Source organism: Haemaphysalis longicornis, unplaced genomic scaffold (genome assembly GCF_048455015.1).
Source record: "Haemaphysalis longicornis isolate Haplotype H1 unplaced genomic scaffold, Haemaphysalis longicornis Haplotype H1 scaffold_8, whole genome shotgun sequence".
NCBI classification, from domain to species: Eukaryota; Metazoa; Arthropoda; class Arachnida; order Ixodida; family Ixodidae; genus Haemaphysalis; species Haemaphysalis longicornis.
Genome location: NW_027526445.1, coordinates 131,426,268 through 131,448,995, shown reverse-complemented (window position 1 = coordinate 131,448,995; position 22,728 = coordinate 131,426,268). Strand labels below are relative to the sequence as shown.

Here is a 22,728-nt window from a genome sequence, read left to right as displayed (position 1 = left end):
ACCCCCCCCCCCCATCCGATTGCCGCTTGCGCACACACAGCTGGTCAACCCTTACACGTTCGCTGGACGTCATCGTAGATCGGGCAGCGTCGTCGTGTCCACCGAGAGCTTCTACAGCACAGTGGCGACAATTCCTGGAGCGCCGTCGAACACGGTGGAACCTCAATTTTAGTGAAAGCACGGGGCTCGCAAATTATGTCGTTAAATCGGGAACTTCGTTAAACCGAGCAACCATTAGGACAACAGGCGACTACGGGGGGATAATAATAATAATAATAAAAAAATAATAATAATAAAAGAAGAACAAGTTAATAAATGGAGCTGCGCACAACGGCCGATTTACATGGGCCCGCAGCTCTTTTTACAAGGCAGAGGGACCTTTGTTCGTAATTTCAAGAAATTCGTTAAAAAAATTGTGGCCAAGCTGTACCTTGGCACCGGTTCCCGTTTTTCGTTGGGACTTCGTAATCTAATATGTTGTGAATTAGCACAGCACCACTAGCGGCAATGCTCTCGGCCTTGATATAAAACCACGATCAGACGACGTAACGGATCCCCTCACCAGGGGACAGGGTATCTGTATCTGTAAGTTCGGCGCTATAACGAATAAGCCAGCCAGGGGCTGTCCCTTTTGAAAACGTCCCTTTGGCGTCCCTTTCATCGTGGCGTACTCTGGGTTAAGCAGTGGGCGTCGGCAGTAGGTGACAGTTAGTTTGCCGCGCTTGCGTTACGTCACTTCCGTTTGTTTGCTTTTAGCCAATCAGGGCTCGCCAAAAGGGACACTTTTGAAAGGGACGCAAAAGGGACAAAACTCGAGAATACCGCCCCAGGTTGGCTGTTCAGCACACTGTTGGCAGACTAAACCGCGAACTTGGAGTGGCGAACACGTGGACAGTTTTGGAGCTTCATAGCTGAAAGGCGGTTTGGGGTTTGGTGATTGTATTCGCGTCATGTACAGCCCCGAGCGGACCAGGATACCACCGATTTAAGGGTACTTCGCCTCGTCACGGCATCCCGGCAGCTGGTGTGAGTGTTTTACAAGATTAGAGTTCATAGATCCGTTCAGGCACGCACAAAAGTTTCCAAGCTGTGACGGTAAAGAGGAGTCGCCTGAATGACGTAAGAGTTCCCCTGTTGTGGCTTGTGAACGTCTATACCTAACTCACCGATCTTTTGCGCGAACAACCATAATCCATGCATGGAAATACCGTATTGGCTACAGATATCGCTTACGTTTTATGCCGTTCATGTGTATCAAAGCACACTATGGGAAACTTGCATTTCTGCCGGAATAACAGACTACATACCGGTAAGACGGCACGAATTAGGGGTAAAAAAAAGTGACAGGCTGTTGGTCCTCTTGATCGTACTCGCAATCTAAGCCATTTTTTTTTTTGTCGCCCAGTCCCCCTAGGTTTCATTGATTATGGGGTTTAACGCGCCGACGCAACGCAAGCGACTAGGCGCGCCGTAGTGGAGGACTCCGGATTAATTTTGACCACCTGGAGATCTTAAACGTGCACCGAAATCTCGAACATACGGGCGTTTTTGCTTTTCGCCTCCACCAGAAAAGCGGCCGCCGTGGCCGAGAATCGAACCCGCGTCCTTGGGCTCAGCAGCGCAACGACACAACTCCTGGCTCCCGCGGCGGGTTCGTACCCCTGTGTGGATATGTACCATTTTCTCATCATCACCATCATCATCATCATCAACGTGACACTGTTGACTGTCAACTCCTCGACGAAGACGACAACGAAAATTATGATGGTCGACAGCTGGAGTCCTTCACGATTGCGTTGGATGCTGACTGGCAACGCATAAACGAAGGCGACGGCGGCAGATACGATAGCTTCTCGCTTAATCTACCGCCTCGACGAAGACTGCGACGACGTGACGCTGATTGCTTTTGAGGGTTAGTGTACGTTCTTTTATGAGGATGGCATTGTGACGTTAACGCTTTCGTAACGACTTACTAAGCAGCTGAGACTATAATTGGAGGGTCCCCAGTTTCCCAGGAGACATTCCTACGGCCGCTGCTGCTGCTGCTGATGATGATGATTACGACGATTACGATTACGAATACGATAGTAGTGGTGGGAACTACAAGGAACAGTAGCGTTTCTTCCCAACAGGGCAACGCACAGAACCCGAAACGCCACCCATTCGCATAGGTTACCTACAGCACGGAAGTTGAAACTGCCACTTCCGGCTCAGTTGAACAACGTTCCGATCTCTCAGCCCTGCACCACGACGAAAGGTGTACCCGCGAAGGCGGAGAAACGATTTTTAACAGTGGAGCAGTTTAGCAAATCGTGATTTTTCGTGTCCGCAGTTAAAAATACGGAGAAATTGCCGAGTGGCAAAGCCAAAGAAATGCCGAGCGCTCGTGTGTGCCTGCCTACCGGCGACCGCCCAGCGTCCCCGGCGCACGTTTGTCAAGCCTAGCATACCCACTTAGGGAGATTGGCTATGACTTGTAAAAAAAAAAAAAAAAAAAAAAAAAGAAGAAAGATCTCCAGCGTTTGTCGTAATCGTGGTAACACCTGCTCGGAACGAGAGAGAGTCGTCACAGCGTACGCCCCTCCAAGGTGATGTCCAACGATTATCACTTCTTAAAAAAAAAGGAGAGAAGCTCACACTTTTGTAGCAACGGTGATGGAGTAAAAGTCGTTGCGGCAGCGAGGAAGAAGCAAATCGGCTGCAATCGTGGACTCAAACAATTGTGATGGTCGTGAAGGTTTCGTACAGCTTCGCTACCTTCAAGTCTCACGCCTTAGTGTGAGCTTACTTCATTTTCTTTTACCTCACCCACGTCGTGATGATGAAGACGCACATGGCGCGACGTGTACGTGCACGATAACAGATTTCTTTTTCCCCCTCTCATACGCCTGGCTACAGCCAGAGGTATACATCACGATCTACGATAGAAAACTGACGGCTACAAACCGCGAAGGTCACGCGCGCGGTTCGTAATCAACCCGCCCCGGGGCTGGACGGATGCGGCATGCCAGTTCAACGACTGCGATGACCACGTTACGCATACACGCAGAGACACGATCGCAGAGTCGGCGGCGCGAAGGAAACGAAACGGGCCGGCAATTATGTAGTCGGCAAATGAAGACGTCGTGACGGTAGACGCGCCAGGGAAATCGGCAATCGTGGCCCCCGGGTGCACGCGTATAGTTAGTAGCTCGGGCCGACCGGTATGACCTAATCACTCGCCCGCGCAGGCGCAGAGAAAGAAACCGACGGCATTTCCGCATTGGGCGAACGTGGACGGAGGATGCGGAGTTTGCGCAGACGCGAAGCTATGCTGCCGTTCGGATAGACGGAGGAAGGAGATGGACCTAGGAGAAATTTTAAGACCAGCGGCGCTGGATGCCTCTGCGGTTTGTGTCTGTACAGTTCATTGGAGCTACAAGCGTTTGTGGCGAGCACCTCCGTTGTCATTTGCGGTGGAGCTGTAATCCATGCTTACAAACAAAAACGGGGAACAGTAGGAGCTCTTGCTTCGGATATATATATATATATATATATATATATATATATATATATATATATATATATATATATATATATATATATATATATATATATATATATATATATATTTACTAAAAGGTTTTCCTCACCATTAAAAACAAGAACACTGTTTTAATGTTTTACTAACGTTTCGGCTGGTGGACCAGCCCTTCATCGTAGGAACCCAAGAAAAAGAAAACTTTGTACAAAGTAGTGCCTCTTAGAACGCTGCTAATGTTTCAAAAAGAGTTGTCACTGCCCTGATGACGGCAAGTCGAAGGCTACAAGGGACAAGATGTACGGGAAGATCAATAATTTGATGACGGGTGAGAGATAAGGAAATTTTGTGGCGAAGAATGCGCACGGACAGTGCGGCGTAGGAGCGGTTCGAGGTGAATCGGAGAGGGCTTCATCGCGCAGTGGGCACAAAACAGGCTTGCGGTGACGATTATGACATATATGCGCAGCGCATAGAAGTACCACGAAGTGGGACATGGAAGTCGGATAGAACGGAGCGCAGTCCATAAAAAGAAGAACGTAAAACGAGTGCCCACAAGTGGAACGAACTTAAAACAAATAACAGACTAGAAACGCGCATATCGCGCGCAGTACTGCCGGCGGCAGTCTCGCGCAGTTTGTCATTTGCATAACGAGCGGCCGCTCTTCATTACCCGCCCTCCCTCTCTTCAGCCATTACGGGCGACGACACATTGCCTCTTAACTTCTCCCGGCGAACGCGCCTAACCTGTGGCGTACAGGCGGCAGCACGCAAGATAGAACCGCACCTACAAACGACCTACAAAACTAACGCCTCATCCGCCGCGCTGAGGAATACTGGCGCCCGCAATCCGCACTCGTCAGGCCCCCCCCACATCCTCAACAACTGTCCGGGGTAGATAGAGCAACACAGCGCGCAGAACGATGTCTGTTTCCTCTTGAGGATGGCATGACCTGCCTTTTCGCGCCCTGCATTTCTTCACCTGCCTCGAGCGATTTCTTTTATGAATAAAGGCATTAGGACCCCCCCTCCACTCCAGTGGAACTCATGTCGTCGTTCGGCGAGTAGTAAGCCACGTAAGCCACCGCAATAACAACTCCCGGACAGGGCTACACTTATCTTTATTACGCCGACGGCGGGTGTGGAGACAGATATACGTTCGCGTACCCCCCCCCCCCTCCCCCCCATTTTGCCTTGCATGCAGCGGGCACTTCTCCCCCCGCGCTATTGAGTCAAAAAATGGTCACTTCCTGGAGCGGAATGACACCACAACCTTCTCGTACCGTGTGGCACACGCTCGGGCAATACGCATCTCTCCTGTAAGGCGGCCGTCGCGTTGGCGGTCTACATGCAAACGTGTAATGGCTCCTAATTAGACTCCGCCAATTCCCAATCCCCCTCTCCCTCTCCTCACCCGCATACGTTGCTACTTTCCGATGGAAGCTTTATGCCCTTATTCCCCCACCTACTGCTTCATTTCCTTTATCTTTTTTTTTTTTCATTCGGCAAATGCATCTCTCCGTGGTAGGTGGCCGCGCGGGAAGTTTGAAAGGTCGCGACGACTACTTGGCCACCTTTGCGAGGTAAGGAAGCCTGCCAGGAGCCGGGACTTGCCCGCGCGAGTAAGATATATCGCGGTACTGAGCGCTTAGGAAAGAGCACGCGCTCATCGAGGCGCGTTCGGAGTGACAAACGGCTTCTGCGGTGGGGCGTTGAAAACACGCCTAGTCGTCGACGCGGTGCGTGACTAACCACCGGGTTCCCTCCGTCTTATCCGACTTGCATCGAACGCGAGCCTCTACTTATCTTTCCACCCAGCCACACCGTCTTAGACTGATTTCCGCCCTGTGGAGCCTTATTCGCTCCGCTCCCTGTCTTAAGAATTAAAGCGAAGCTTTCTATGCGTCACTGGTGGCGTTCGCTGTCGCGCCAAAACGCACTGCAGGAAAGCCAACGTTACATAGTGAGCTTTACAAAACAATGATGATGATGACGATTACAAGCGAAGACACGTCAGGTGCCTCTAAAAAAAAAAAAAACGCGTCCTGTTGTGGGAATCGAAACTGGGCTACTCACGGACTGAAGCCATCGTCTATCCCCTTACGCCACTCTGACACGGTCTTTTTTTTTTCTTTACATCATAGAAAACTGAACTTATTAGAGCTGACAAAAGTTATGAGTCATCCAAGAAGATGCACATCACTGCAGCTAAGATAAGCAGTCCGTCAAAACTCCGGCAAGCAGACGCACGTGTCAAACAGATGCAGCCATTCTGGTGGGTCACTTTGCCCACATAAATGCTCTGTACCAATTAACGCAGCTTGCTCCCGAAAAAATGACTTCGTTGGGCAGGGGGTTCCGCGTGACTGTCCGTCATGCGGCACTTCTACAAGCTATACAATCCCATCACAACAAATATATCATAGGGCACGCCAGTAACATCTCGAAAAGGCAAGAAACGAATTGTATAAGGGGTAATGTCCATGTCCTTTTTTAAGAGTTCGTTGCAACACATCCCAGAAAAACACCGCATCCCGGCACAAAACAAAACAATGATCAATGGTTTCAGGTTGATTGCATAAACGGCAATTGTCAGACCAATGAATAGACATTTATACCTCGACTCTGTGCCTGAGTATTCAGCAGAGTCAAAGAGTACGGTGTTTTTCCTCACTATCCTGCGAGGTTAAGGTCTTTGCTTACGCGAATGACATTGCCTATTTTTGTGTTCATAAAAAAGTGTTCAAGAAGCCATTAATCTGCCCAGGCAGTTTTTTGACGCGTCTGGAGCGGCTGTGAGTATAAGAAAAACAAAGGGATTTCGGTTTGGTGAATGGGGTGCGAAACCCTCCTTATTTGCTGGCATTACTTGGGATAAGGATGCACTTCAATACCTAGGTGTACCTTTGCACCAAATACGAAACACCGAGCCGCATTGGTCATTGGCACTCCAAAAAGTCAAGCGAGCCTCGCGGGCATGGATGAGGCGAGAACTTTCTGTGTTTGCGCGTGCGCAGGTTTGTAATGTCTTCCTTGTCGCAAAGCTTGTTTATGTGCTGCAAGTACTTCATTGTGCGCGTTCTAAAGTGCCAGCTCTACATAGAGTTTTTGCGACATTTGTGTGGGGGTCTCGATGGGAACCTATTCGCAGGGGCAATTTATTTCTTCCATTAGTGTCCGGGGGTGCTGTACATTTGTTTGTACACTAGCTTGTATCTCGGTTTCTCTTCTATAAGGTGCCACTATGACACGGTCGGAGCAGTCTAGCTTCGCGTTTTAACCAGCTTTGTCGTAGGAAAGGGGCTTCGATTTTGTTTTCCTCTAACGGTGGAAGCTTTACTGGAGCACCGGCCGGAGGATGCAGAGGTACGCGTGTGCCTCTGACTCTCCATCCAGGATGATCATAATCCTGACCCTCGTGGACAGCGGATACTGGCATAAGACCACGACCGGCTTTAAAATAACGACCAGCCCGTGCTCACCTATCTCTCAGTCAGCGCTATATTTGCTTTTAACTCTTCGTCTTCACGATCACCATCAGCCAGTTTGTGTGCACTGCAGGACGAAGGCATCTCCTTTTATGCTCCTCCAGGCGTTCCTCTCCTGCGATGAGCTAGTCTATTCTTTGATCCCAATTCCCTGATTTCATCCCTCTATCAAGTGAACAGATATATGTCTCTTTTCAATGGTCGCCCACTCTCCAACGCCACTGCACTGGCTCGCACTGCATTTGACGCTCACTGACAAAGCTATTCACCTTCGTTCGTCTGTCATTCGTCACCTATGCGCACTTGCCGGGCCGGCCACCGTTGTTATTTGTTTTTATTGGGTTGTTGCGGTTAACCTTCCCCAATTCACCATGGCGAGCGTGCACTCGCGGTAGGGCTGCGACCACTCTTAAAAGAATTTTTCTTTTTCTTTTTCTGCAACGTACCTTCAGGGAGCGTTTTGCCGTACGCGCTGGTTTACTGTTGGACACGAGCAGCCATCATAGAAAGGTGAATTTTCATTCATGAGTCTGCAGTCGCTACGATACGCGAGCAGTGACTTAATTAAGAAGATATCTCGGATATAACTACAGTTCTCATCGCAACGCATTGACAGGTGTGAGTTCTCATACCCAACTTTGCAAGTGGACGGGCGCGTTAGCCACCTCGTAGGAGCTGCTACAAGCAAGGCTCCATGCATGCCCTTTAGGTACGCGGCGTAGGAGGCGTTGATGTACGCACAGCACATCTCTGTTGCCATAGCAACCGGGATTTTACGATCTTCAGGCGAGAATCCCGGGATAACCTTGCACTTAGAGCTTCCGCAGTAAAAAAAAAAAAACGCACTCTGGAAACCTCCCGCCGTCACGTGAGAACTGAACTTCGTCCAGTGTTCCCGTTAGCGCAGTCGAACCTCGTTATAACGAACTAGTATCGGGACAACAAATTACTTCGTTGTATCCGATATTCGTTTTAACGGGACAGGTAAAAATCGGCTCTAACAAATCGAAAATCGGGCTCGCCCAAAAATACTTGATACAGAAATGCATCTTTTTAGGTTTCGAATCCACTATACACAACGTAACCCTTACCTTTCTCCTTGTTGCATTTCAACTTCAGTGAACCGGAGCATGAACACTTGAAATTACAGCAGCACAAAGTTCACTTGAGAAAACAGGCCTGCGCCCTTATATATTTGATGAAGGATGTGATCTTCGTCTGGTGGCTACTCACAGCACTCAGCAGGATGAAGTTTTCCACAGTGTCCACGAACGAAAGTACCTTTATACTTTTTTTCAAGTAGCTTCTCAGACTCCTGGTCAAATATTTCACCGTTATATCAGATATCGCGCGCGGCTCTCACGGTTTTAGTTTCGTTATAAAAGAACAAGTGTCACCGAAATAAAGCGTGACCAACAAATGTTTCCAGTTAGTTCACTATAGCCGATAATTCGCTACATCAGTGTTCGTTATAACGAGGTTCAACTGTAACTGTATAATGTGAGTCCCGTTGCTCAGCTAGAGAAAGGCTGCGATATAGGAACGGGTGCAGGCAACACAAAATCACCTAAATATAAGCCTGCGCCAGGGTTTCGGAATTCGGGGGTTAGGTGGGTGAATTCAGCGATTACTGCAGTTTTCGTCGCTGGCGAGTGATGTATGGATGGAGCGGCAACGCGGATGAAAGGAACCTCATAGACCACGGAGGCGACGTGGGCGCTCTTGGCGTCCGGAAATGTGAGTGGTAATCGTCGGCGGAGGCATACCCGACTCGCAATAGACGGGGTGGGGCGAGCGTGGGTCCTTTTATTTCCCGGCACGACTATAAGTTCGGAAAACGTGGTGGTCCGATAATGAAACTGGCTGAAAGTGCGCGTGTTTTGATCTGCCTTTGAATCGAAGAGCTGGACAGGTTTGGTAAGGGTGCATCACTAACCCCTCGCCCTCCCACAAGCATATAGAGAAAAAAAAAAACTTCTTTTGCGTTTTAAGGCGACCAGGAATATTTCATTTATTACTTGCAATGAGAGTGCACTTTCGTATTGTTACGTTGTTATGACGCTGTGCTAACCTCGATGAACGGCCCCTTGTGTAATGCTTTCGGTCCCTTAAAAATTGAATAAATGAAATGAAGCCCGTCCTCGTATTACTTGAACTATCTAGCATTAAACTCGTCCAGCTTCATTTCGGCCCCGAAGGGCGTTAGTAGCCCCCGAGAAACAAGAAATATCGCAAATATTGACGAATTCCCCGCTACATGTCGTCATTCATCAAGTTCCTAGAACAAAGTAATAAGTGCGGCTCCTCGATTATCATTGTAGACTGACCACGGACTCACCTGCTCTAAGTCCGGCACACTAGCCCACATTTTATTAGAGTGCGCGCATAACCCCAACATCCCACCCTTTCCTTCCCCCTCCTACTACATGAGCTGTGGGAAAAAATGATTACTGCGACCACCTGAACGTCCACAACTTCTGGCATCTAGGGCATCAGTAGCCCGATCATCACTTAGATTCGAACCAGTCCCCCTTATTGGCTCAATGAAGTTTCGTACTGCCACTAATTATTACTCAGACGCCTGCCCACAAACTGCCCTCAGCACCAGGCCAGACGACCCCGAGCGACACCTTGCAAGCGCGACCTGATTCGATTCGACGCCGCCTCAACGTCGTTACGAGGCGAAAAATCTTTGCAGAAGCGAACAACGATGTTCGCCCTCGAGACGTGAGAAAAACGCGCGCACGTCCCGGACGGAGAGAGCGAAAAACGCGCGTGCCGCGGAACGCCTCCGGCAAGAAAAGGTGACGCGGCGAAGACGGCGACGACCGCGCGCCAGCTTTAAATTGAACGATAGCGTGCCCAGGTTAGCGCCGTCCCAAAGCAGCGACAGCCACCCGCCTTTTAGAGGGCGTGCTCTGATCGTCGGTCAACCACCAGGTATGTGGCGCAGACTCTCTCTCACACCACCGCGATCTCGATCTCGCCACCTCGTCGAGGCTAGACGCGGGGCTCTCCACAGGAATCACACCTTTTGCACTGCTGTGCACGCATAGCGACGGAGTGGACGATTCACCGGCGGCGTTTTGGAAGCCAAGCTGAACTGGAATGCGCCGCTTGTGTTACCTCGACAGAGCATGCTTGCTCTGCTGCACCCATTGGTGAATCCAGAGGGGGGTCCGGATGTCGGATGTCGGAGAAAGTTAGATGGGCGGATGAGATCAAGAAGTTTGCAGGGATAAATTGGTCACAGTTGGCGCAGGACCGGGATAATTTGAGATTAATGGGAGAGGCCTTTGACCTGCAGTAGGCGTGAACAGGCTGATGATGATGATGACTCTCACCCTTGAATTCTTCAGCAAAATATTTGGGTTCGCCCTCGAATGCGTGGGGACTGCGGGGACAGTAGGCAGCCCCCCCCCCCCCCCCCTTTTTTTTTTCAGGTCATCGCCCAGTGCGAACCAGCCAGTTTCTATCCGAGTAGTGGTACATCGGTCGCCGAATCCTTGGGGCAATAACTCGCGGGGAAGTGGGCCAGTTGCATACGAACGCTCACTCACGCACAACACGGAGAGGACCAAACGAATGAAAAACGCGTTGTCCTCTTTTCTCTCTCTCTTCCAACGTCTCTCGGTGGACAAATGTTGCGCCTTCCAACTTATTCCCTGCCGTTATTATGACGAAATAAAAGAAACGGGTCCGCGAGGAATACGTTCGCGCGCGCAGAGACATAAATCTGCGGGCGGAGTAACACAGGACAGGTCGCCCGAGCGTCTCCTCCGACGGCGCTGGCTTCTTCTTCTCTCTGGGTCGCCGTCGCGCCTCAAGAGAAGCGGCTCGGATCTTCGCTGCTCGGCCGATATTCCATGAAGAAGGCGGGAGTGTGTGTGTGTGTGCGTGTCATGCAGACGCTGCGAAATCCGGTCCGCCGCTTCCCACGCGGCCAGCGGGCCAAATAAGAAGGGCGCTCGGCGGGGCGGCCGACGGACACACACAGACAGACCGCCGACCTTGGGGATCGCGCGTCAAGGTCAGCGCCACACGTGTTCCTTTCACCGCCGCCGAAAGTGCCGCTGGTAACAGGCCGGCCGTCGTCGTGGTGGTGGTGGTGGGGGCGGATTCTGCTTAGCCGCCCTGAAGCCGTGCCAACAACCTACACTTCGTCCCCTCCTCGCCCTCCGGCTTCACCCTTTCTCGTCTCGCAGGCATGGAGTCTTGCGTAAGTACTAACCGCGCTTGCAGACCGCCGCGACATGTAGGAGGCGCTCGAGTAGATTCGAATTGGAACGATGTTCCACGCTTGACCCTCCCGTGTCCAGAAAGCTAAGTAAATTTATGCCGCAAGACAACCTTTCGCAAGGTTTTGAAAAGAGGACAAGAACGAAGAAGAGGCCGAAAGGACATCATCACAAGCCTGTCTCAATGCGCCTGACTAATTCAATATGCGAGCTCAGCGAAGCTATCGTCGCATTTCGCAATGTTGTCAAGGGCTTGGGAATGGTTGTAAGGTAGGTCAGGGGAGCCTTAACGAGAGCTCACTTCTCGCGCTCATGAGGAAGCGGAAAGGGCCGCATGAAGCATGGGCTTGTTTTCTGAAAGCAGGCAAGGAGATGGAAAAGAAAGTTTAATTTTGCGACTACGAAGTTTCACAAAGCTCCAAGAAGAAGGGCATTGTTGAAAACCAGCCTGCAGCCGAAATTGATGGGAAAAATGTAAAGATCCGCCTCACAATAATGAATGGGATGTTACAATTCCGAAGAAAGGTTTTGCATCCACCTCAATGCAGCCGTACGGCTACAAAGCAAAGTTTTCCTTTATGCATTGAGGCGGATGTCAAACTTTCCTTCGCGGAAACTTACTCCGCCTTGAGGATTTCCCCTAAATTCTGGTCAACATTAAAATTCAATAACAAAATGAACATTTTCTCATTTTCTGGTGTGTTTGTAACTCGGTGCTTTTATTCCCACAAAAATAGAGGGAGTGAAATGATAATTTTTCTGTTAATGTGTGGTTGGAGCTTCGTGCGCGACTACGATTTTATTCGATTGCATTTTGTTTTTGTTCCACGGAGTAGATAGAGAGAGGGAAAGATTAGGAATCACGGGAATGTGCAGCCATGACGAAATTGAGTTTGAAGGCTTCGCCGAGTGATTTCGCTTTCCATAGACTCTGAATGGGCTCCGAGTTGAATGTATACGTTCACGCATCGCCACACCTGAGAGACAGAGAGCTATCCGTCTTACCGTCCGCTCATCCCCCCCCCCCTTTCCCCCCCTTCAGACCGCTCATTGCGCGTGCGCAGACGGGTGGACGGCTCACCTGATCCGGCGTGGAGGAGCTGTCGGTGCTGTTGTGGCCCGTGGTGTCCGGGTTGTGGTGTCCGCGGCCCCCTCCGCCGCCGCCTCCGCCCCCGCCCCCTCCGCCAGAGCCCCCGCCGGAGCCCCCCCCTGAGCCCCCGCCGCTGCTGTTGTGGTTGTTGTTGTTGTCGCCCAGGTCCCCGGGCTTGCTGTCGCGCTCGTCGATCACCAGGTCGATGGGCATCTTGCCCTTCAGGCAGCTGATGTACCGTTGGCAGAAGTTGTCGCACAGCTCGTGCACCTGGGCGAGACAAGACGAGCCAAGCCCGGTCAGAGACGGACTCCGACATGGCGGGAACATTTGAAAACACCGCAACGAAGGGTACGGGAAAGGAGCGCATATGAACACGCTGAACTGCACACATGTCGCGGACAAAATCTTGTAAACCAAACGCCAAGTATGGCTTTGCATTACGTCCTCACATGAACGCAAAGGCGCATTTTACTCTCTCTCTCTCTCTCTCTCTTTTTTTTTTTGCGACAAGTGTATGGCTCTAAAAAGTCGCCGTTCACTAAATGATCTTGAAAGCCAGTGTTGGGAGGGGAGGGGGAGGGGGAAGGGAGCCACAACACAGAGGTCCGCTAGTTTGGGTGTCAGGTGAAGCTATTACTGGTTGCTTTATACTAGGGCAGAGGGGAGGAATGTGCAAATTTTCGATTTTCAATTTGATATACGTTGCCAGTCTTGTTCATTTTTTATCCCTGAAATCCGCGTCCGATTCGAAAATTTCACTATGCGAAGGAGAAACGGCTTGGAGAGCAGAAGTGCACGTTAATGGTCATCTGCTTCCCTTAGAGGGTAATGTCAAAATGGAACCGATAACGAGTACGATAACGATAATGAGCGCAGGAGTGCATGACACAAGACAGGTCAAAACCACGTCCGTCTTTGGGGTCATAAGCCCCAGCCGTTCCTCAGGCAGGCATACCGAAATCCCTCGACAACGACCGCGACATTCCTCGGGTCAAATGGAAAACCACATTAGCTTGATTTCTCGATGCTGCGTACACCGCGTGCATATAGATTCGTCGCCGCATATACGCACACCCTCGCAAGACGCCTATCATCTCGTCCCACGGCCGCCCATCGCCCAAAAACGATCCTTTCATGAACTCATCTATCCACACTCGTTGCTCAAAGACAAATAAGAAACATTGAAAAAAAAAAAAAATGAACACAGACGATTAGACGAAAGCGATGAAGGGGGACGTAAAAGTAACCGTAGACGGCCGACGGATGAAGAAATGAAAGAGGACATTTAAGGCAGCAGATAACAAACAAGCGAAATGAGAAGAAAATGGCGAAGGTAAAGAAGGATGGGCGAAGGTTGGGACACGATTACGGGGCGAATTCGACTGTAAGACGCGCGTGCCGGCAATAGCGATCCGCCATAAAAGCAACACATCGGGCGCTTATATAAGGAATCGACAGCTCCTCCTTCCATACCTCCGGCTTCGTAAGTATATATATACAGTCGCTATCATAGATGCCTCTGCGAAGCTCACAGTGGCCGTCTCCCTTTCGTTTCCGATGGAAGAAAAAAAATAAAAAAATAATAATAAAGCGATTAAGAAGACACGGGGGACCTTTTATCCGCACTGAGTGAAAGTGACCCAGCTCTCCCCGCCGTCTCAGTCAACTCGAAGAAATCCGAGACCTCCGCGCGTCCGCATACACCTGTTATCACGACCAGCACTCATCGGCCATTATGGGGAGCGTCATTTGTCGTTTTGTGTTTTATTTTCAGAAACCTATTTCCCCGTCTGATCGCGGCGCCGCGGCCTTTCGCGTGGTGTGCTCAGACACAGCTTTTTTTTTTTTTTCAAGGCACGATATGAAAGGATGAAGAAGACGCGATGTTTATGCCACAAACAGCGATTAAACTCTGGCCGAGGAAGCCGGCGTCGGCGGCACGGCTCAAAAGAGGGGTTGATGACACGATACATGATTCCTCGGTGTAAAGTGGAACGATAGCTGACGTAAGCGACGCCGTAAAAAAAGAAAGGTGGCGGCGGAGGAGTTCTGCAACACCTCCCTTTTGCCCCCTCCCACGTAGGCACTGCGAGGGTCACTGATGGTACAGCACTGGAAGGGAAGACATCGCTCTTATCGTCGAATATTTGACGTATGCGCGCTTGCCGGTCCGAGCAAGAAGTTGTCCATGCGCACGTACGTCACGTCACATCGTCGTCGTCATAACACCATCATCATCACTACCTACTCGTTACCTAACGTGGGGATGATCTGCTCTTCAAACACGTAACGGGGGGGACAAAATTCGGAAGTGTAGGGTCACGATAAACTGCAGCTGCACCCCTGTAGACAATGTAGCGTCGCATGCGCTAGCTTAGCCATACCGAGCCTGCGTTCCGTGTAATTGGTGTAGGTTTGGCTACGCCTGACTAAGGTTGGCTACAATTGCTGAATTAGTGCAACCTGTGTAGCGTCGTATGCACTGGCTTGGCCACGCCCAGCCAATACGCAGTGTAACAGGCGTAACCTTGGTTACACTACACCGGAGTTACACCAGTGTAGAAAACGTAGTGTCATGTGTATTGACTCGGCCATACCGAGCTTGCACTTACAGTAACTTGTGTATAGGCTTGGCTAGACTACAATGACGTGCCGTTGTGTTTCTCAGTAGCGGGACCGATTACCTGATGAGTTACGCTGACACGAATACATCCCTAACCTGTCATCACACAGAAGAGAAAACTAGCAAAAACGCCCATGTGTTCGAGATTTCGGCGCACCTCGAAGATCCCCAGGTGGTCTGTATTAATGCGGATCCGTCCACTACGGCGCGCCTCATAGCCCAGGTCAAACGAAGAGGACGATGAGAGAGCGTCGGCGCGCTAAACTCCACAATCAAATCAAAACAACCATACCGCGCTCGAATAACCGGAGCGAATCCATAACCGTCTCCAGATCAGTCTGGCACACTCACGAAGCTCGACCGAGAGGCAACCAGTTGTCAACAGCGACGAAACCGGATGGATCCCCCAAAGTAGCAGTAGCACGGCGTACGCATCCGACTTGACCGAAGACGTATTCCAGCAGGGGTCCACGGAACCAGACCCGCTTGCATTAGGCCCCCCGTGCGTCGCCGGCGGAGCCGAAGAGCTGGTGTCTCTCCCGGGGTGGCTTCGAACGGCAGCGACGATAAGGGTGTCGAAGGCAGGTGGCGTTTAGATAAAGCGCCCACTGCCCCAACAGGGGAGCCCATACATCTAAAACACAAGAGGCCTCGCGAACGGAGCGGCAAGCACCGTGGCTATCGGCTCCCAAAGAGAGTGTCTCTTCGCCCAAATGGAATCGGAAACTGTCCCCGCGGTGCGCAATGCCAGAATTCGAAGAGAGCGCGGGGGACTACTCGCTGTGGTCAGTGCGGAGTTGCAGAGATGAGAGCGGGGGACGGGAGGGGGGTTCAGGCGATGATAGGGGAGCGAAGCGGAGCTACGCGGTTGTATTTTTTCCCAGCCGCGTTCGATGAAAGGCGGAGTGTTGTAGGTCTGGTCGTTCGGGTGTCTGCGCGTCGTGTCGCGGTCGAAATCTCTTCCCCAAGTGGCCCTGCGGTTATATCGGGCCACGGAAGGAGGAGGTCAAAGGTCAGCAGAAAGTGAAAGAAAGGCGCCCCGATAAAATAAAGGACGATGAGAGAGCGTGCACGGGCATACGGATGAGGCAAAGGCGGCAGGCAGAGGACCCTATGCGGAATGGCAGTGCAGAGCGAGAGCCGTGCCGCGGAGCCACAGGTGTAGGCTGCTGCTGAGAGGCGCATAACATAAAATTTCGGTGTTTATAATACAACGCGTCAGAATGGAAAATGAGGGGCTCGTTGAATGAAGACAGAAATAAGGCCGAACGCCAAGGAAGGCAAAGGGGAAAAAGTGGCAAGTGATTTATTCTTCTTAAAACATGTATAGATTTTGAAATATTGGAAACTTGGAAGAAAGTGGGGTAAAACTGGCCGCGTATCTGCTCCTTTCGTTGCAAATGTCGACGAAAGACGATAGTCGACTGGTGCCCCTAGCAAGTAAATGCCTCGCTTCGCTTTCCCGCTCACCCCTCATGCTGTTCTTCTCCCGTCTCGTTCCTACCAAGATAATACGCTAAATGTTTGCTCAAGTCAATTTAAATTTACCGCGTTCCAGTGCTCCAAGTCGGGTGCCGCGATACCAGCGCTGCCGTACGGCGGAGATGCGCGTGAATCGAGGCACCCTACTACAACGTTTACAGAACCACGTTGCCCTTTCAACGAGCGTTCCAAGCGGAACGTAAAAACTATCTAGAACCTTTCGTTGCTGTTGCCATTTAATTTTTTAAAAGCCGCCAGGTAGCGCAGGCAACAGCAGGCGACGGTTTTCGTAGTTAATTTAGTATTTCATCTGCTATCGCAAAAACCAAGCATCCGTGAAAATGAACACTGTGAATTTCACTCATGTTTTGATTTTCTGTATTATATTTGCGTAATGTCTCGTTCCTGTTCAACAATGTTCAAAAGTATGAACATTAACACTGAACTTAGACGTTTAGATTTGGCTGTGGGTACATAAGACTATTGCGCAGTTTCTGTTTCACTTTGGCCCGGGAGCTGAATCGAGCCACAGACAGACAGAAATATAGACAGACCAAAATTTCGGCGTTTAAGAGCCCAAGACTATCTTCTTTAAAACATGCTCCAATAAAGAAAAAAAAAGTCTTTAAAACATGCTCGCCAAATGGGACCCGAACCCACGACCTCGAGCATACCGGTCTGGTAAGGCACCAACTATGCTGCCGGCGAGGCTGTGCTCCCCTCCACTTTCTTGGGTATTTATGTCTTAATGTAACTGGTTCTTGGGCTTGGGGTGTTAGCCAGCGCCACTCCGACATTTCGGGGGGAAGGGAACCTTCTTTTTAATTCCCGGGACATGAGCGTCTGTGACGTGTCGAGAACAGTCGGTAGGCGTTGAACCCTTATAAGCTGCTTACCGCTGTCAACTACATATATATATATATATATATATATATATATATATATATATATATATATATATATATATATATATATATATATATATATATATATATATATATATATATATATATATATATATATATAGAAAGAAATGCGGGCAGTCTACAACGCCAAAGAAGGCATAGGGGAATGGTTGTACTATATTTTTTTTACCGTTAGTGAAATTATATATATCTTTTTTTTTTCATATTAATTGAAGCGAGAAAGAAAGAAAGAAAGAAAAACACGCGCCCAGAGTGGGGACCGAACCCACGCCTTTCGATTAGATCTCGAATGCCTTACCGATTCGGCTATCTGGGCGACTGTGTTGTTCTGCTTCACTTTCTGGGGTATTTATATTTACTACAACTGTATCTGACGCTTGAGGGTGGTAGCCAGCGCCACTCAGACTACACGGGGAGAAGGGGACCTTCTTTTCAACCCCCGGGGCGTGACGCGAACGTCTACAGCCTGTCATAAGCGGGTAACTGGCGGGAAACCCTCTTATGCTACCTTGCATCAAGGCTGCCACAACCGAGGCCCTCGCTAAGCTTTCGTAGGATAATATGGTTAGGAAATGAGGGGCTCGTTAGGAAATACAGAAAGAAATACAGAAAGAAAATATATATATATATATATATATATATATATATATATATATATATATATATATATATATATATATATATATATATATATATATATATATATATATATATATATATATATATATATATATATATATATATATATATATATATATATATATATATATATATATATATATATATATATATATATATATATATATAGGGAACAGGGGCAGGCTCTGCGTGCGGACACGGGACAGCCAGGGTGTTCGGCAGTGCGTCACCACTGTGCCTCGCAAGGATCGGATGTTTGGTACGGCTCCCATGCCAGTGAAGGTGTGCTGTCAGGGACTTGGTGTCTTTCTTGGGAACCGCGGCCTAGTGCTGTATACGGTCCCGGAACCACAATTGTCCCTCTTTTTCCTTCCCACCATATTTTCATCCTCTTATTCTTACACTTCTTTCTTTTAAGAGCGGAGCTGTTGTTGCTGGATGTAATGTGTGCGGCGTCATATGCAGAAAAGCCCACGTCGCAGTTACTCCTGCCGTTTACCTCAAGCGTGAGCAAGCGTTTTACGAGAAGCGCCCGGCGCCGTCTATGTTTGCGCGTGGCGATCGCAAAAAAAAAAAAAAAAAAACTATCAAGTAAACAGTTCGCCGGCCTCAAGGGGCGAGCACAAGACAGCTCGCGCTACAGACGCCCAGTTCGCGAAGACGGTTGCCGCGTGTGCTGACGCGTTCCGCTTTGGGAGGAAAGTGAAAGCCTGCGGAAAAAAGAATCCGAGCCCGCCAGTGATGCACAAGGAAGAGGACGATATCGATGGACATGACGATGACTACCACTGCTACCACAGTGAAAAGCGACAACGGAACATGTAAATAAACAATTTCAAACCTAATGCAATGCGTGGTGGTGTGTCCTTCAGTGCTTACATCGAAAGAAATCCTCCATTTCCGCTATGGCAAGCCTTGCGCGACTTAGTGCGAGCTTCGCCAATTTCTTTGTATTTGTACGTCACATTTTACTCCTTTTTCTCCTGGTGGCGTATTCCTCCAACAGGCTTCCATCAAGCACGTCAGTCGGACGCGACGGCTGATTTGCCTTCAGCCGAGCGCCAGCCACTCTGGCGTCCAGCTCGGCGTGTACACACCGCCCTTGGAGTCACCGCTTGCTGCTCGTCTCTTTGACAGCCGAAGGCCGCGTTGTCTATTGACGAGGGGTCGCCGGATTCCCTGACCTCCTTGTTGCCTCGAATGTGGAGGCCGCGATCGGCCGTTCCTTCTCATTCATTCGTTTATTCTCGCGTGCCAAACGACGACTCTGTGGGTGACGAGGAAGGCCGGCGCCGTTATACCCTGGCGCGTTCCGGACGGTGTGCGCAGCCTTCGACAGCGCTAGCAAACAGATAAGACTTTGGAAAGAGGGCAAATGTCACCGTTGTCGCTTCGGCCTCAATGTTTGCATGAGTGCGAACGCGTGCGCAGCCGGCAGCTAGTCGCTAATGGCATTTTTCGAAGGTTCCGATCGTGTTTTTCTTTTCGTTTTTTTCTGCGACGTAGCTGAGACATTCCCCCGGTGGATCAATTCGGACCACCTAAGCATCTTTCAGGCGGGTGAAAATTTCGACACAGGGCCGTTTATGTTTTGTCTGCGTCAGACGAACGAGCGCCAAGGGCAGGGACTCGAACCAGTGACCTCGTGCAAAATGTAGCAACGCCTTGGTCCCTGCGACAACGCAACGGGTTATGTACGGCTTGACCTATTCTACGTAAGAGCCAGCACCCCCCCCCTCCCCCCCTTTAAGTGCTGAGCACTTTAGGGCTTCGCCTAGTCGTCGTAGATCGCTCGCTCGACCCAAGTGGAGCCATACGGCGTTCCGTCGTAGCGGCTGTCGTCGCGGCGTAACCCAGAGGCTTCGAAAGCCAAACGGTTTATATAGTCATAAGCGTTCGAAACTCGTGCATCTTTGGCCCTTGTCACTCATATCCCCCTTGTTTAACGCAAGGAAAAGTGCAGGTACGTTTGAGGCAAAATATACGTAATGAACTGGCCGCGCCCGCGTTCATTTAGTTAGGAACACTCGTTGGGTTGGTTTTTACGATAGTTAGCAAAAAAAAAAAAAGTGGCAGTGCAACGCCGGCATGTGCGGCACGAAAAGCAAGCACAAAAAGAACAGAACTCTCGCGGGCGCATTTTCAGGCAGGGGTGCCCGAGCACTGCGAAGGAGGGAAATTTGAATTGCATTGGGTGGTAGCAGTGAGCGGATGACGGCGCTACAGCCCATTATGGCGAATCACTGCTCTGCACTTCCGACACATTTAACATTGAATTGAACGGCTTTAATTTTTTGACAAAGTGAGCGGTACAGTTTTTTTCACGGAGAGCCGGGCTGGCCTAGGTTTAGGTAAGGATCGGACAGGTACATTTTAACGAAGCGGCACTAAGACTAACAAGGGGCGCTAAGGCTTTTACTTTCAAATGACGCGACCCGCCATTGGATAGTAAAAGACACTTTTAATTGCGTCCACAACTGTTGTCATTGCGGCAGCGAACGTCTAGTCCCCCTCCCACTATATTTACAAACGTCAGGTATGGGTCGCAAACAACAGCTTCGCATTGAGACCACAGCGGCATCTTTTCTCCTTACCACCTTCCCCGAAAGGAAAGCTTTGCACGTCTGAGGAAAAACGTTGGTAACCTTTTCGGCTGTTAAAAATTAGCGTGAATCATATCTTACAGTAGCGTTGCGTTTAAACAGCCAATAGACGGGCGAAAGAAAGGAAGGAGGTGGAGAGGGTGCGCGTTTAGTACTGTATATCTCTCTCTATCATCCACTGCGTCTTTTCTCTTCTCCCCTTTTATTTCGTCACTTCCCACTTCAAGTCAAGATCCCACAGTTCATATTTCATCCTCATACCTCCACGACAAGAAAGAGAAAGAAAACGGATACACGGATAAAATATGATACGCGCATTGCAGGGCCTCCGCACGGTGACGGTGTCACAGTTGCTACACCAGACGGATGAGCCAACGCAGAAAAAACAAAACAAACCAAAAACTGGAACCAGTTTTCTCTTTCTCGCTTCTCCTCATAACTTGTTCCTCTGCAGCGAGAGCGGAGAACCCCACACGCACCCCTCCTAAATCGAGAAGCATCCCGGAAAACAAACGAATGCCCAGAGAGAGACGCAACGAAATGGAGGAGGAACAGCAGTGGGCATAAGGGAAAACCTGTAGGAACCCCGGCCGGAACTGCAGCAGGAGTCGGGGAGGGGGGAGGGGGCATGCGAAGGACTTCGCCTCGTCTTGAAGCACCTCGCTAAGAAGTACCACACACCGCAAAGGAGTACAGAAGGAGGCAAATAAAGAAACGGAGCGTCGGCGCGTAGTATTCAAGCGACGACCAGGAGTCGAGTCTCTCAGCTCCGTGGATGCGTGCATGCATGCAAGAAGCCGGAGAGGAAAATAATAAGCCGAAAATAAGCGACACGGCAGCGAAGGGAACCGACTTTTCGCGCGCGGAGTTCATACTGGACGCCCTCGACGCCTTCTCATACCACGACGCCACCGCTCTCTGCCTATGGAGAGACGTGACCGGCATCGCTACGCCTTCATCGGAGAAGGAGCCCCCTCGCGCGCACACACGCGCACGAGGCTCACGCTCGTCCGAGATGAAGTGCACACACACACGCACGCGAAGAAGCAGCAGCAGAGAGAGAGAGAGAGAGAGAGAGAGAGAGAGAGAGAGAGAGAGAGAGAGAGAGAGAGAGAGAGAGAGAGAGAGAGAGAGAGAGAGAGAGAGAGAGAGAGAGAGAGAGAGAGAGTACAGGACGGTGATGTACCTCGGGAGCGTGTGGAGCTCAAATATGCGTGCGATGAACATCAGAAACTCTCTCCTCTGCATCCCATATCAGCATATAGGCTGCGGGTATGTGAGAACCGGGTCTAGGCCCACTCGTCCCAAGTCCACTCGTCATAGCCCAACTCGTCACAGGTAAACTGGTCAGGAATGCCAACTCGTCACAGGGCATTTTGTACGAGGAATTCTCGAATCACCGGAATATTCTTCACACAGAAAACTCGCATTACAAGCTGGTTTTGGAACATTAAAGCGATGTTTCCGCCCGCTCTACGTCACCCATTTAAAAAATATTGTAGGTGAGGGAGTGTGCTTTCAAAGTTTTTGACGTAGAAAGCAGGTGAATATGCCATCATAGCGATCGTTAATAATATTAAAATGATAATTTCATTCAAATTTGTATTAAATAGCACGCAGAAAAAGTAAACAAAGCTCAGTGGATATGACCTTGTGCTGTTGAGCCCAAGGAGGCGGGTTTGATTCCCGGCCGTGGCGGCCGCTTTTCTGATGGAAGCGAAAAGCGAAAATGCCGGTGTGTTCGAGATTTCGGTGCGCATACATTAAAGATCCCCAGGTGGTCAAAACAAATTTGGAGCTTTCACTACGGCGCACCTCACCCCCTGTGCAGCGTCGGCGCGTTAAACACCCACAATAAATCAAATTAACAAATAAACCATTTCAAACCTAATGCAATGCGTGGTGGTGTGTCCTTCAGTGTTTCCATAGAAAGGAGTCCTCCAGCTTCGTTATGGTTCAAGCCTTGCGGGAGTTCGTGCAAGCTTCGACAATTTTTTTTTTATTCGCAGACTAAAAGTGGGGGTGCGGGCTGTATGCAAGGGCACGTTATACGCGCGTGAATACGGAAGTACACCACCTAAACACCCCTGACGATCAGCATTCCTCAATCAGCATC

General features: G+C 49.9%; 1 protein-coding gene across 2 annotated transcripts in view; it reads right to left on the bottom strand.

Annotated features, from left to right (window-relative positions):
- Positions 1–22,728, bottom strand: part of LOC144148985 (homeobox protein Meis1-like) — a 383,179-nt gene that overhangs the window by 277,386 nt on the left and 83,065 nt on the right. For both annotated transcript variants that reach the window (XM_077680507.1, XM_077680508.1), the window contains exon 6: positions 12,328–12,606. In XM_077680507.1, the coding sequence (XP_077536633.1) occupies positions 12,328–12,606 (279 nt within the window). The remainder of the gene's footprint in view (positions 1–12,327; positions 12,607–22,728) is intronic.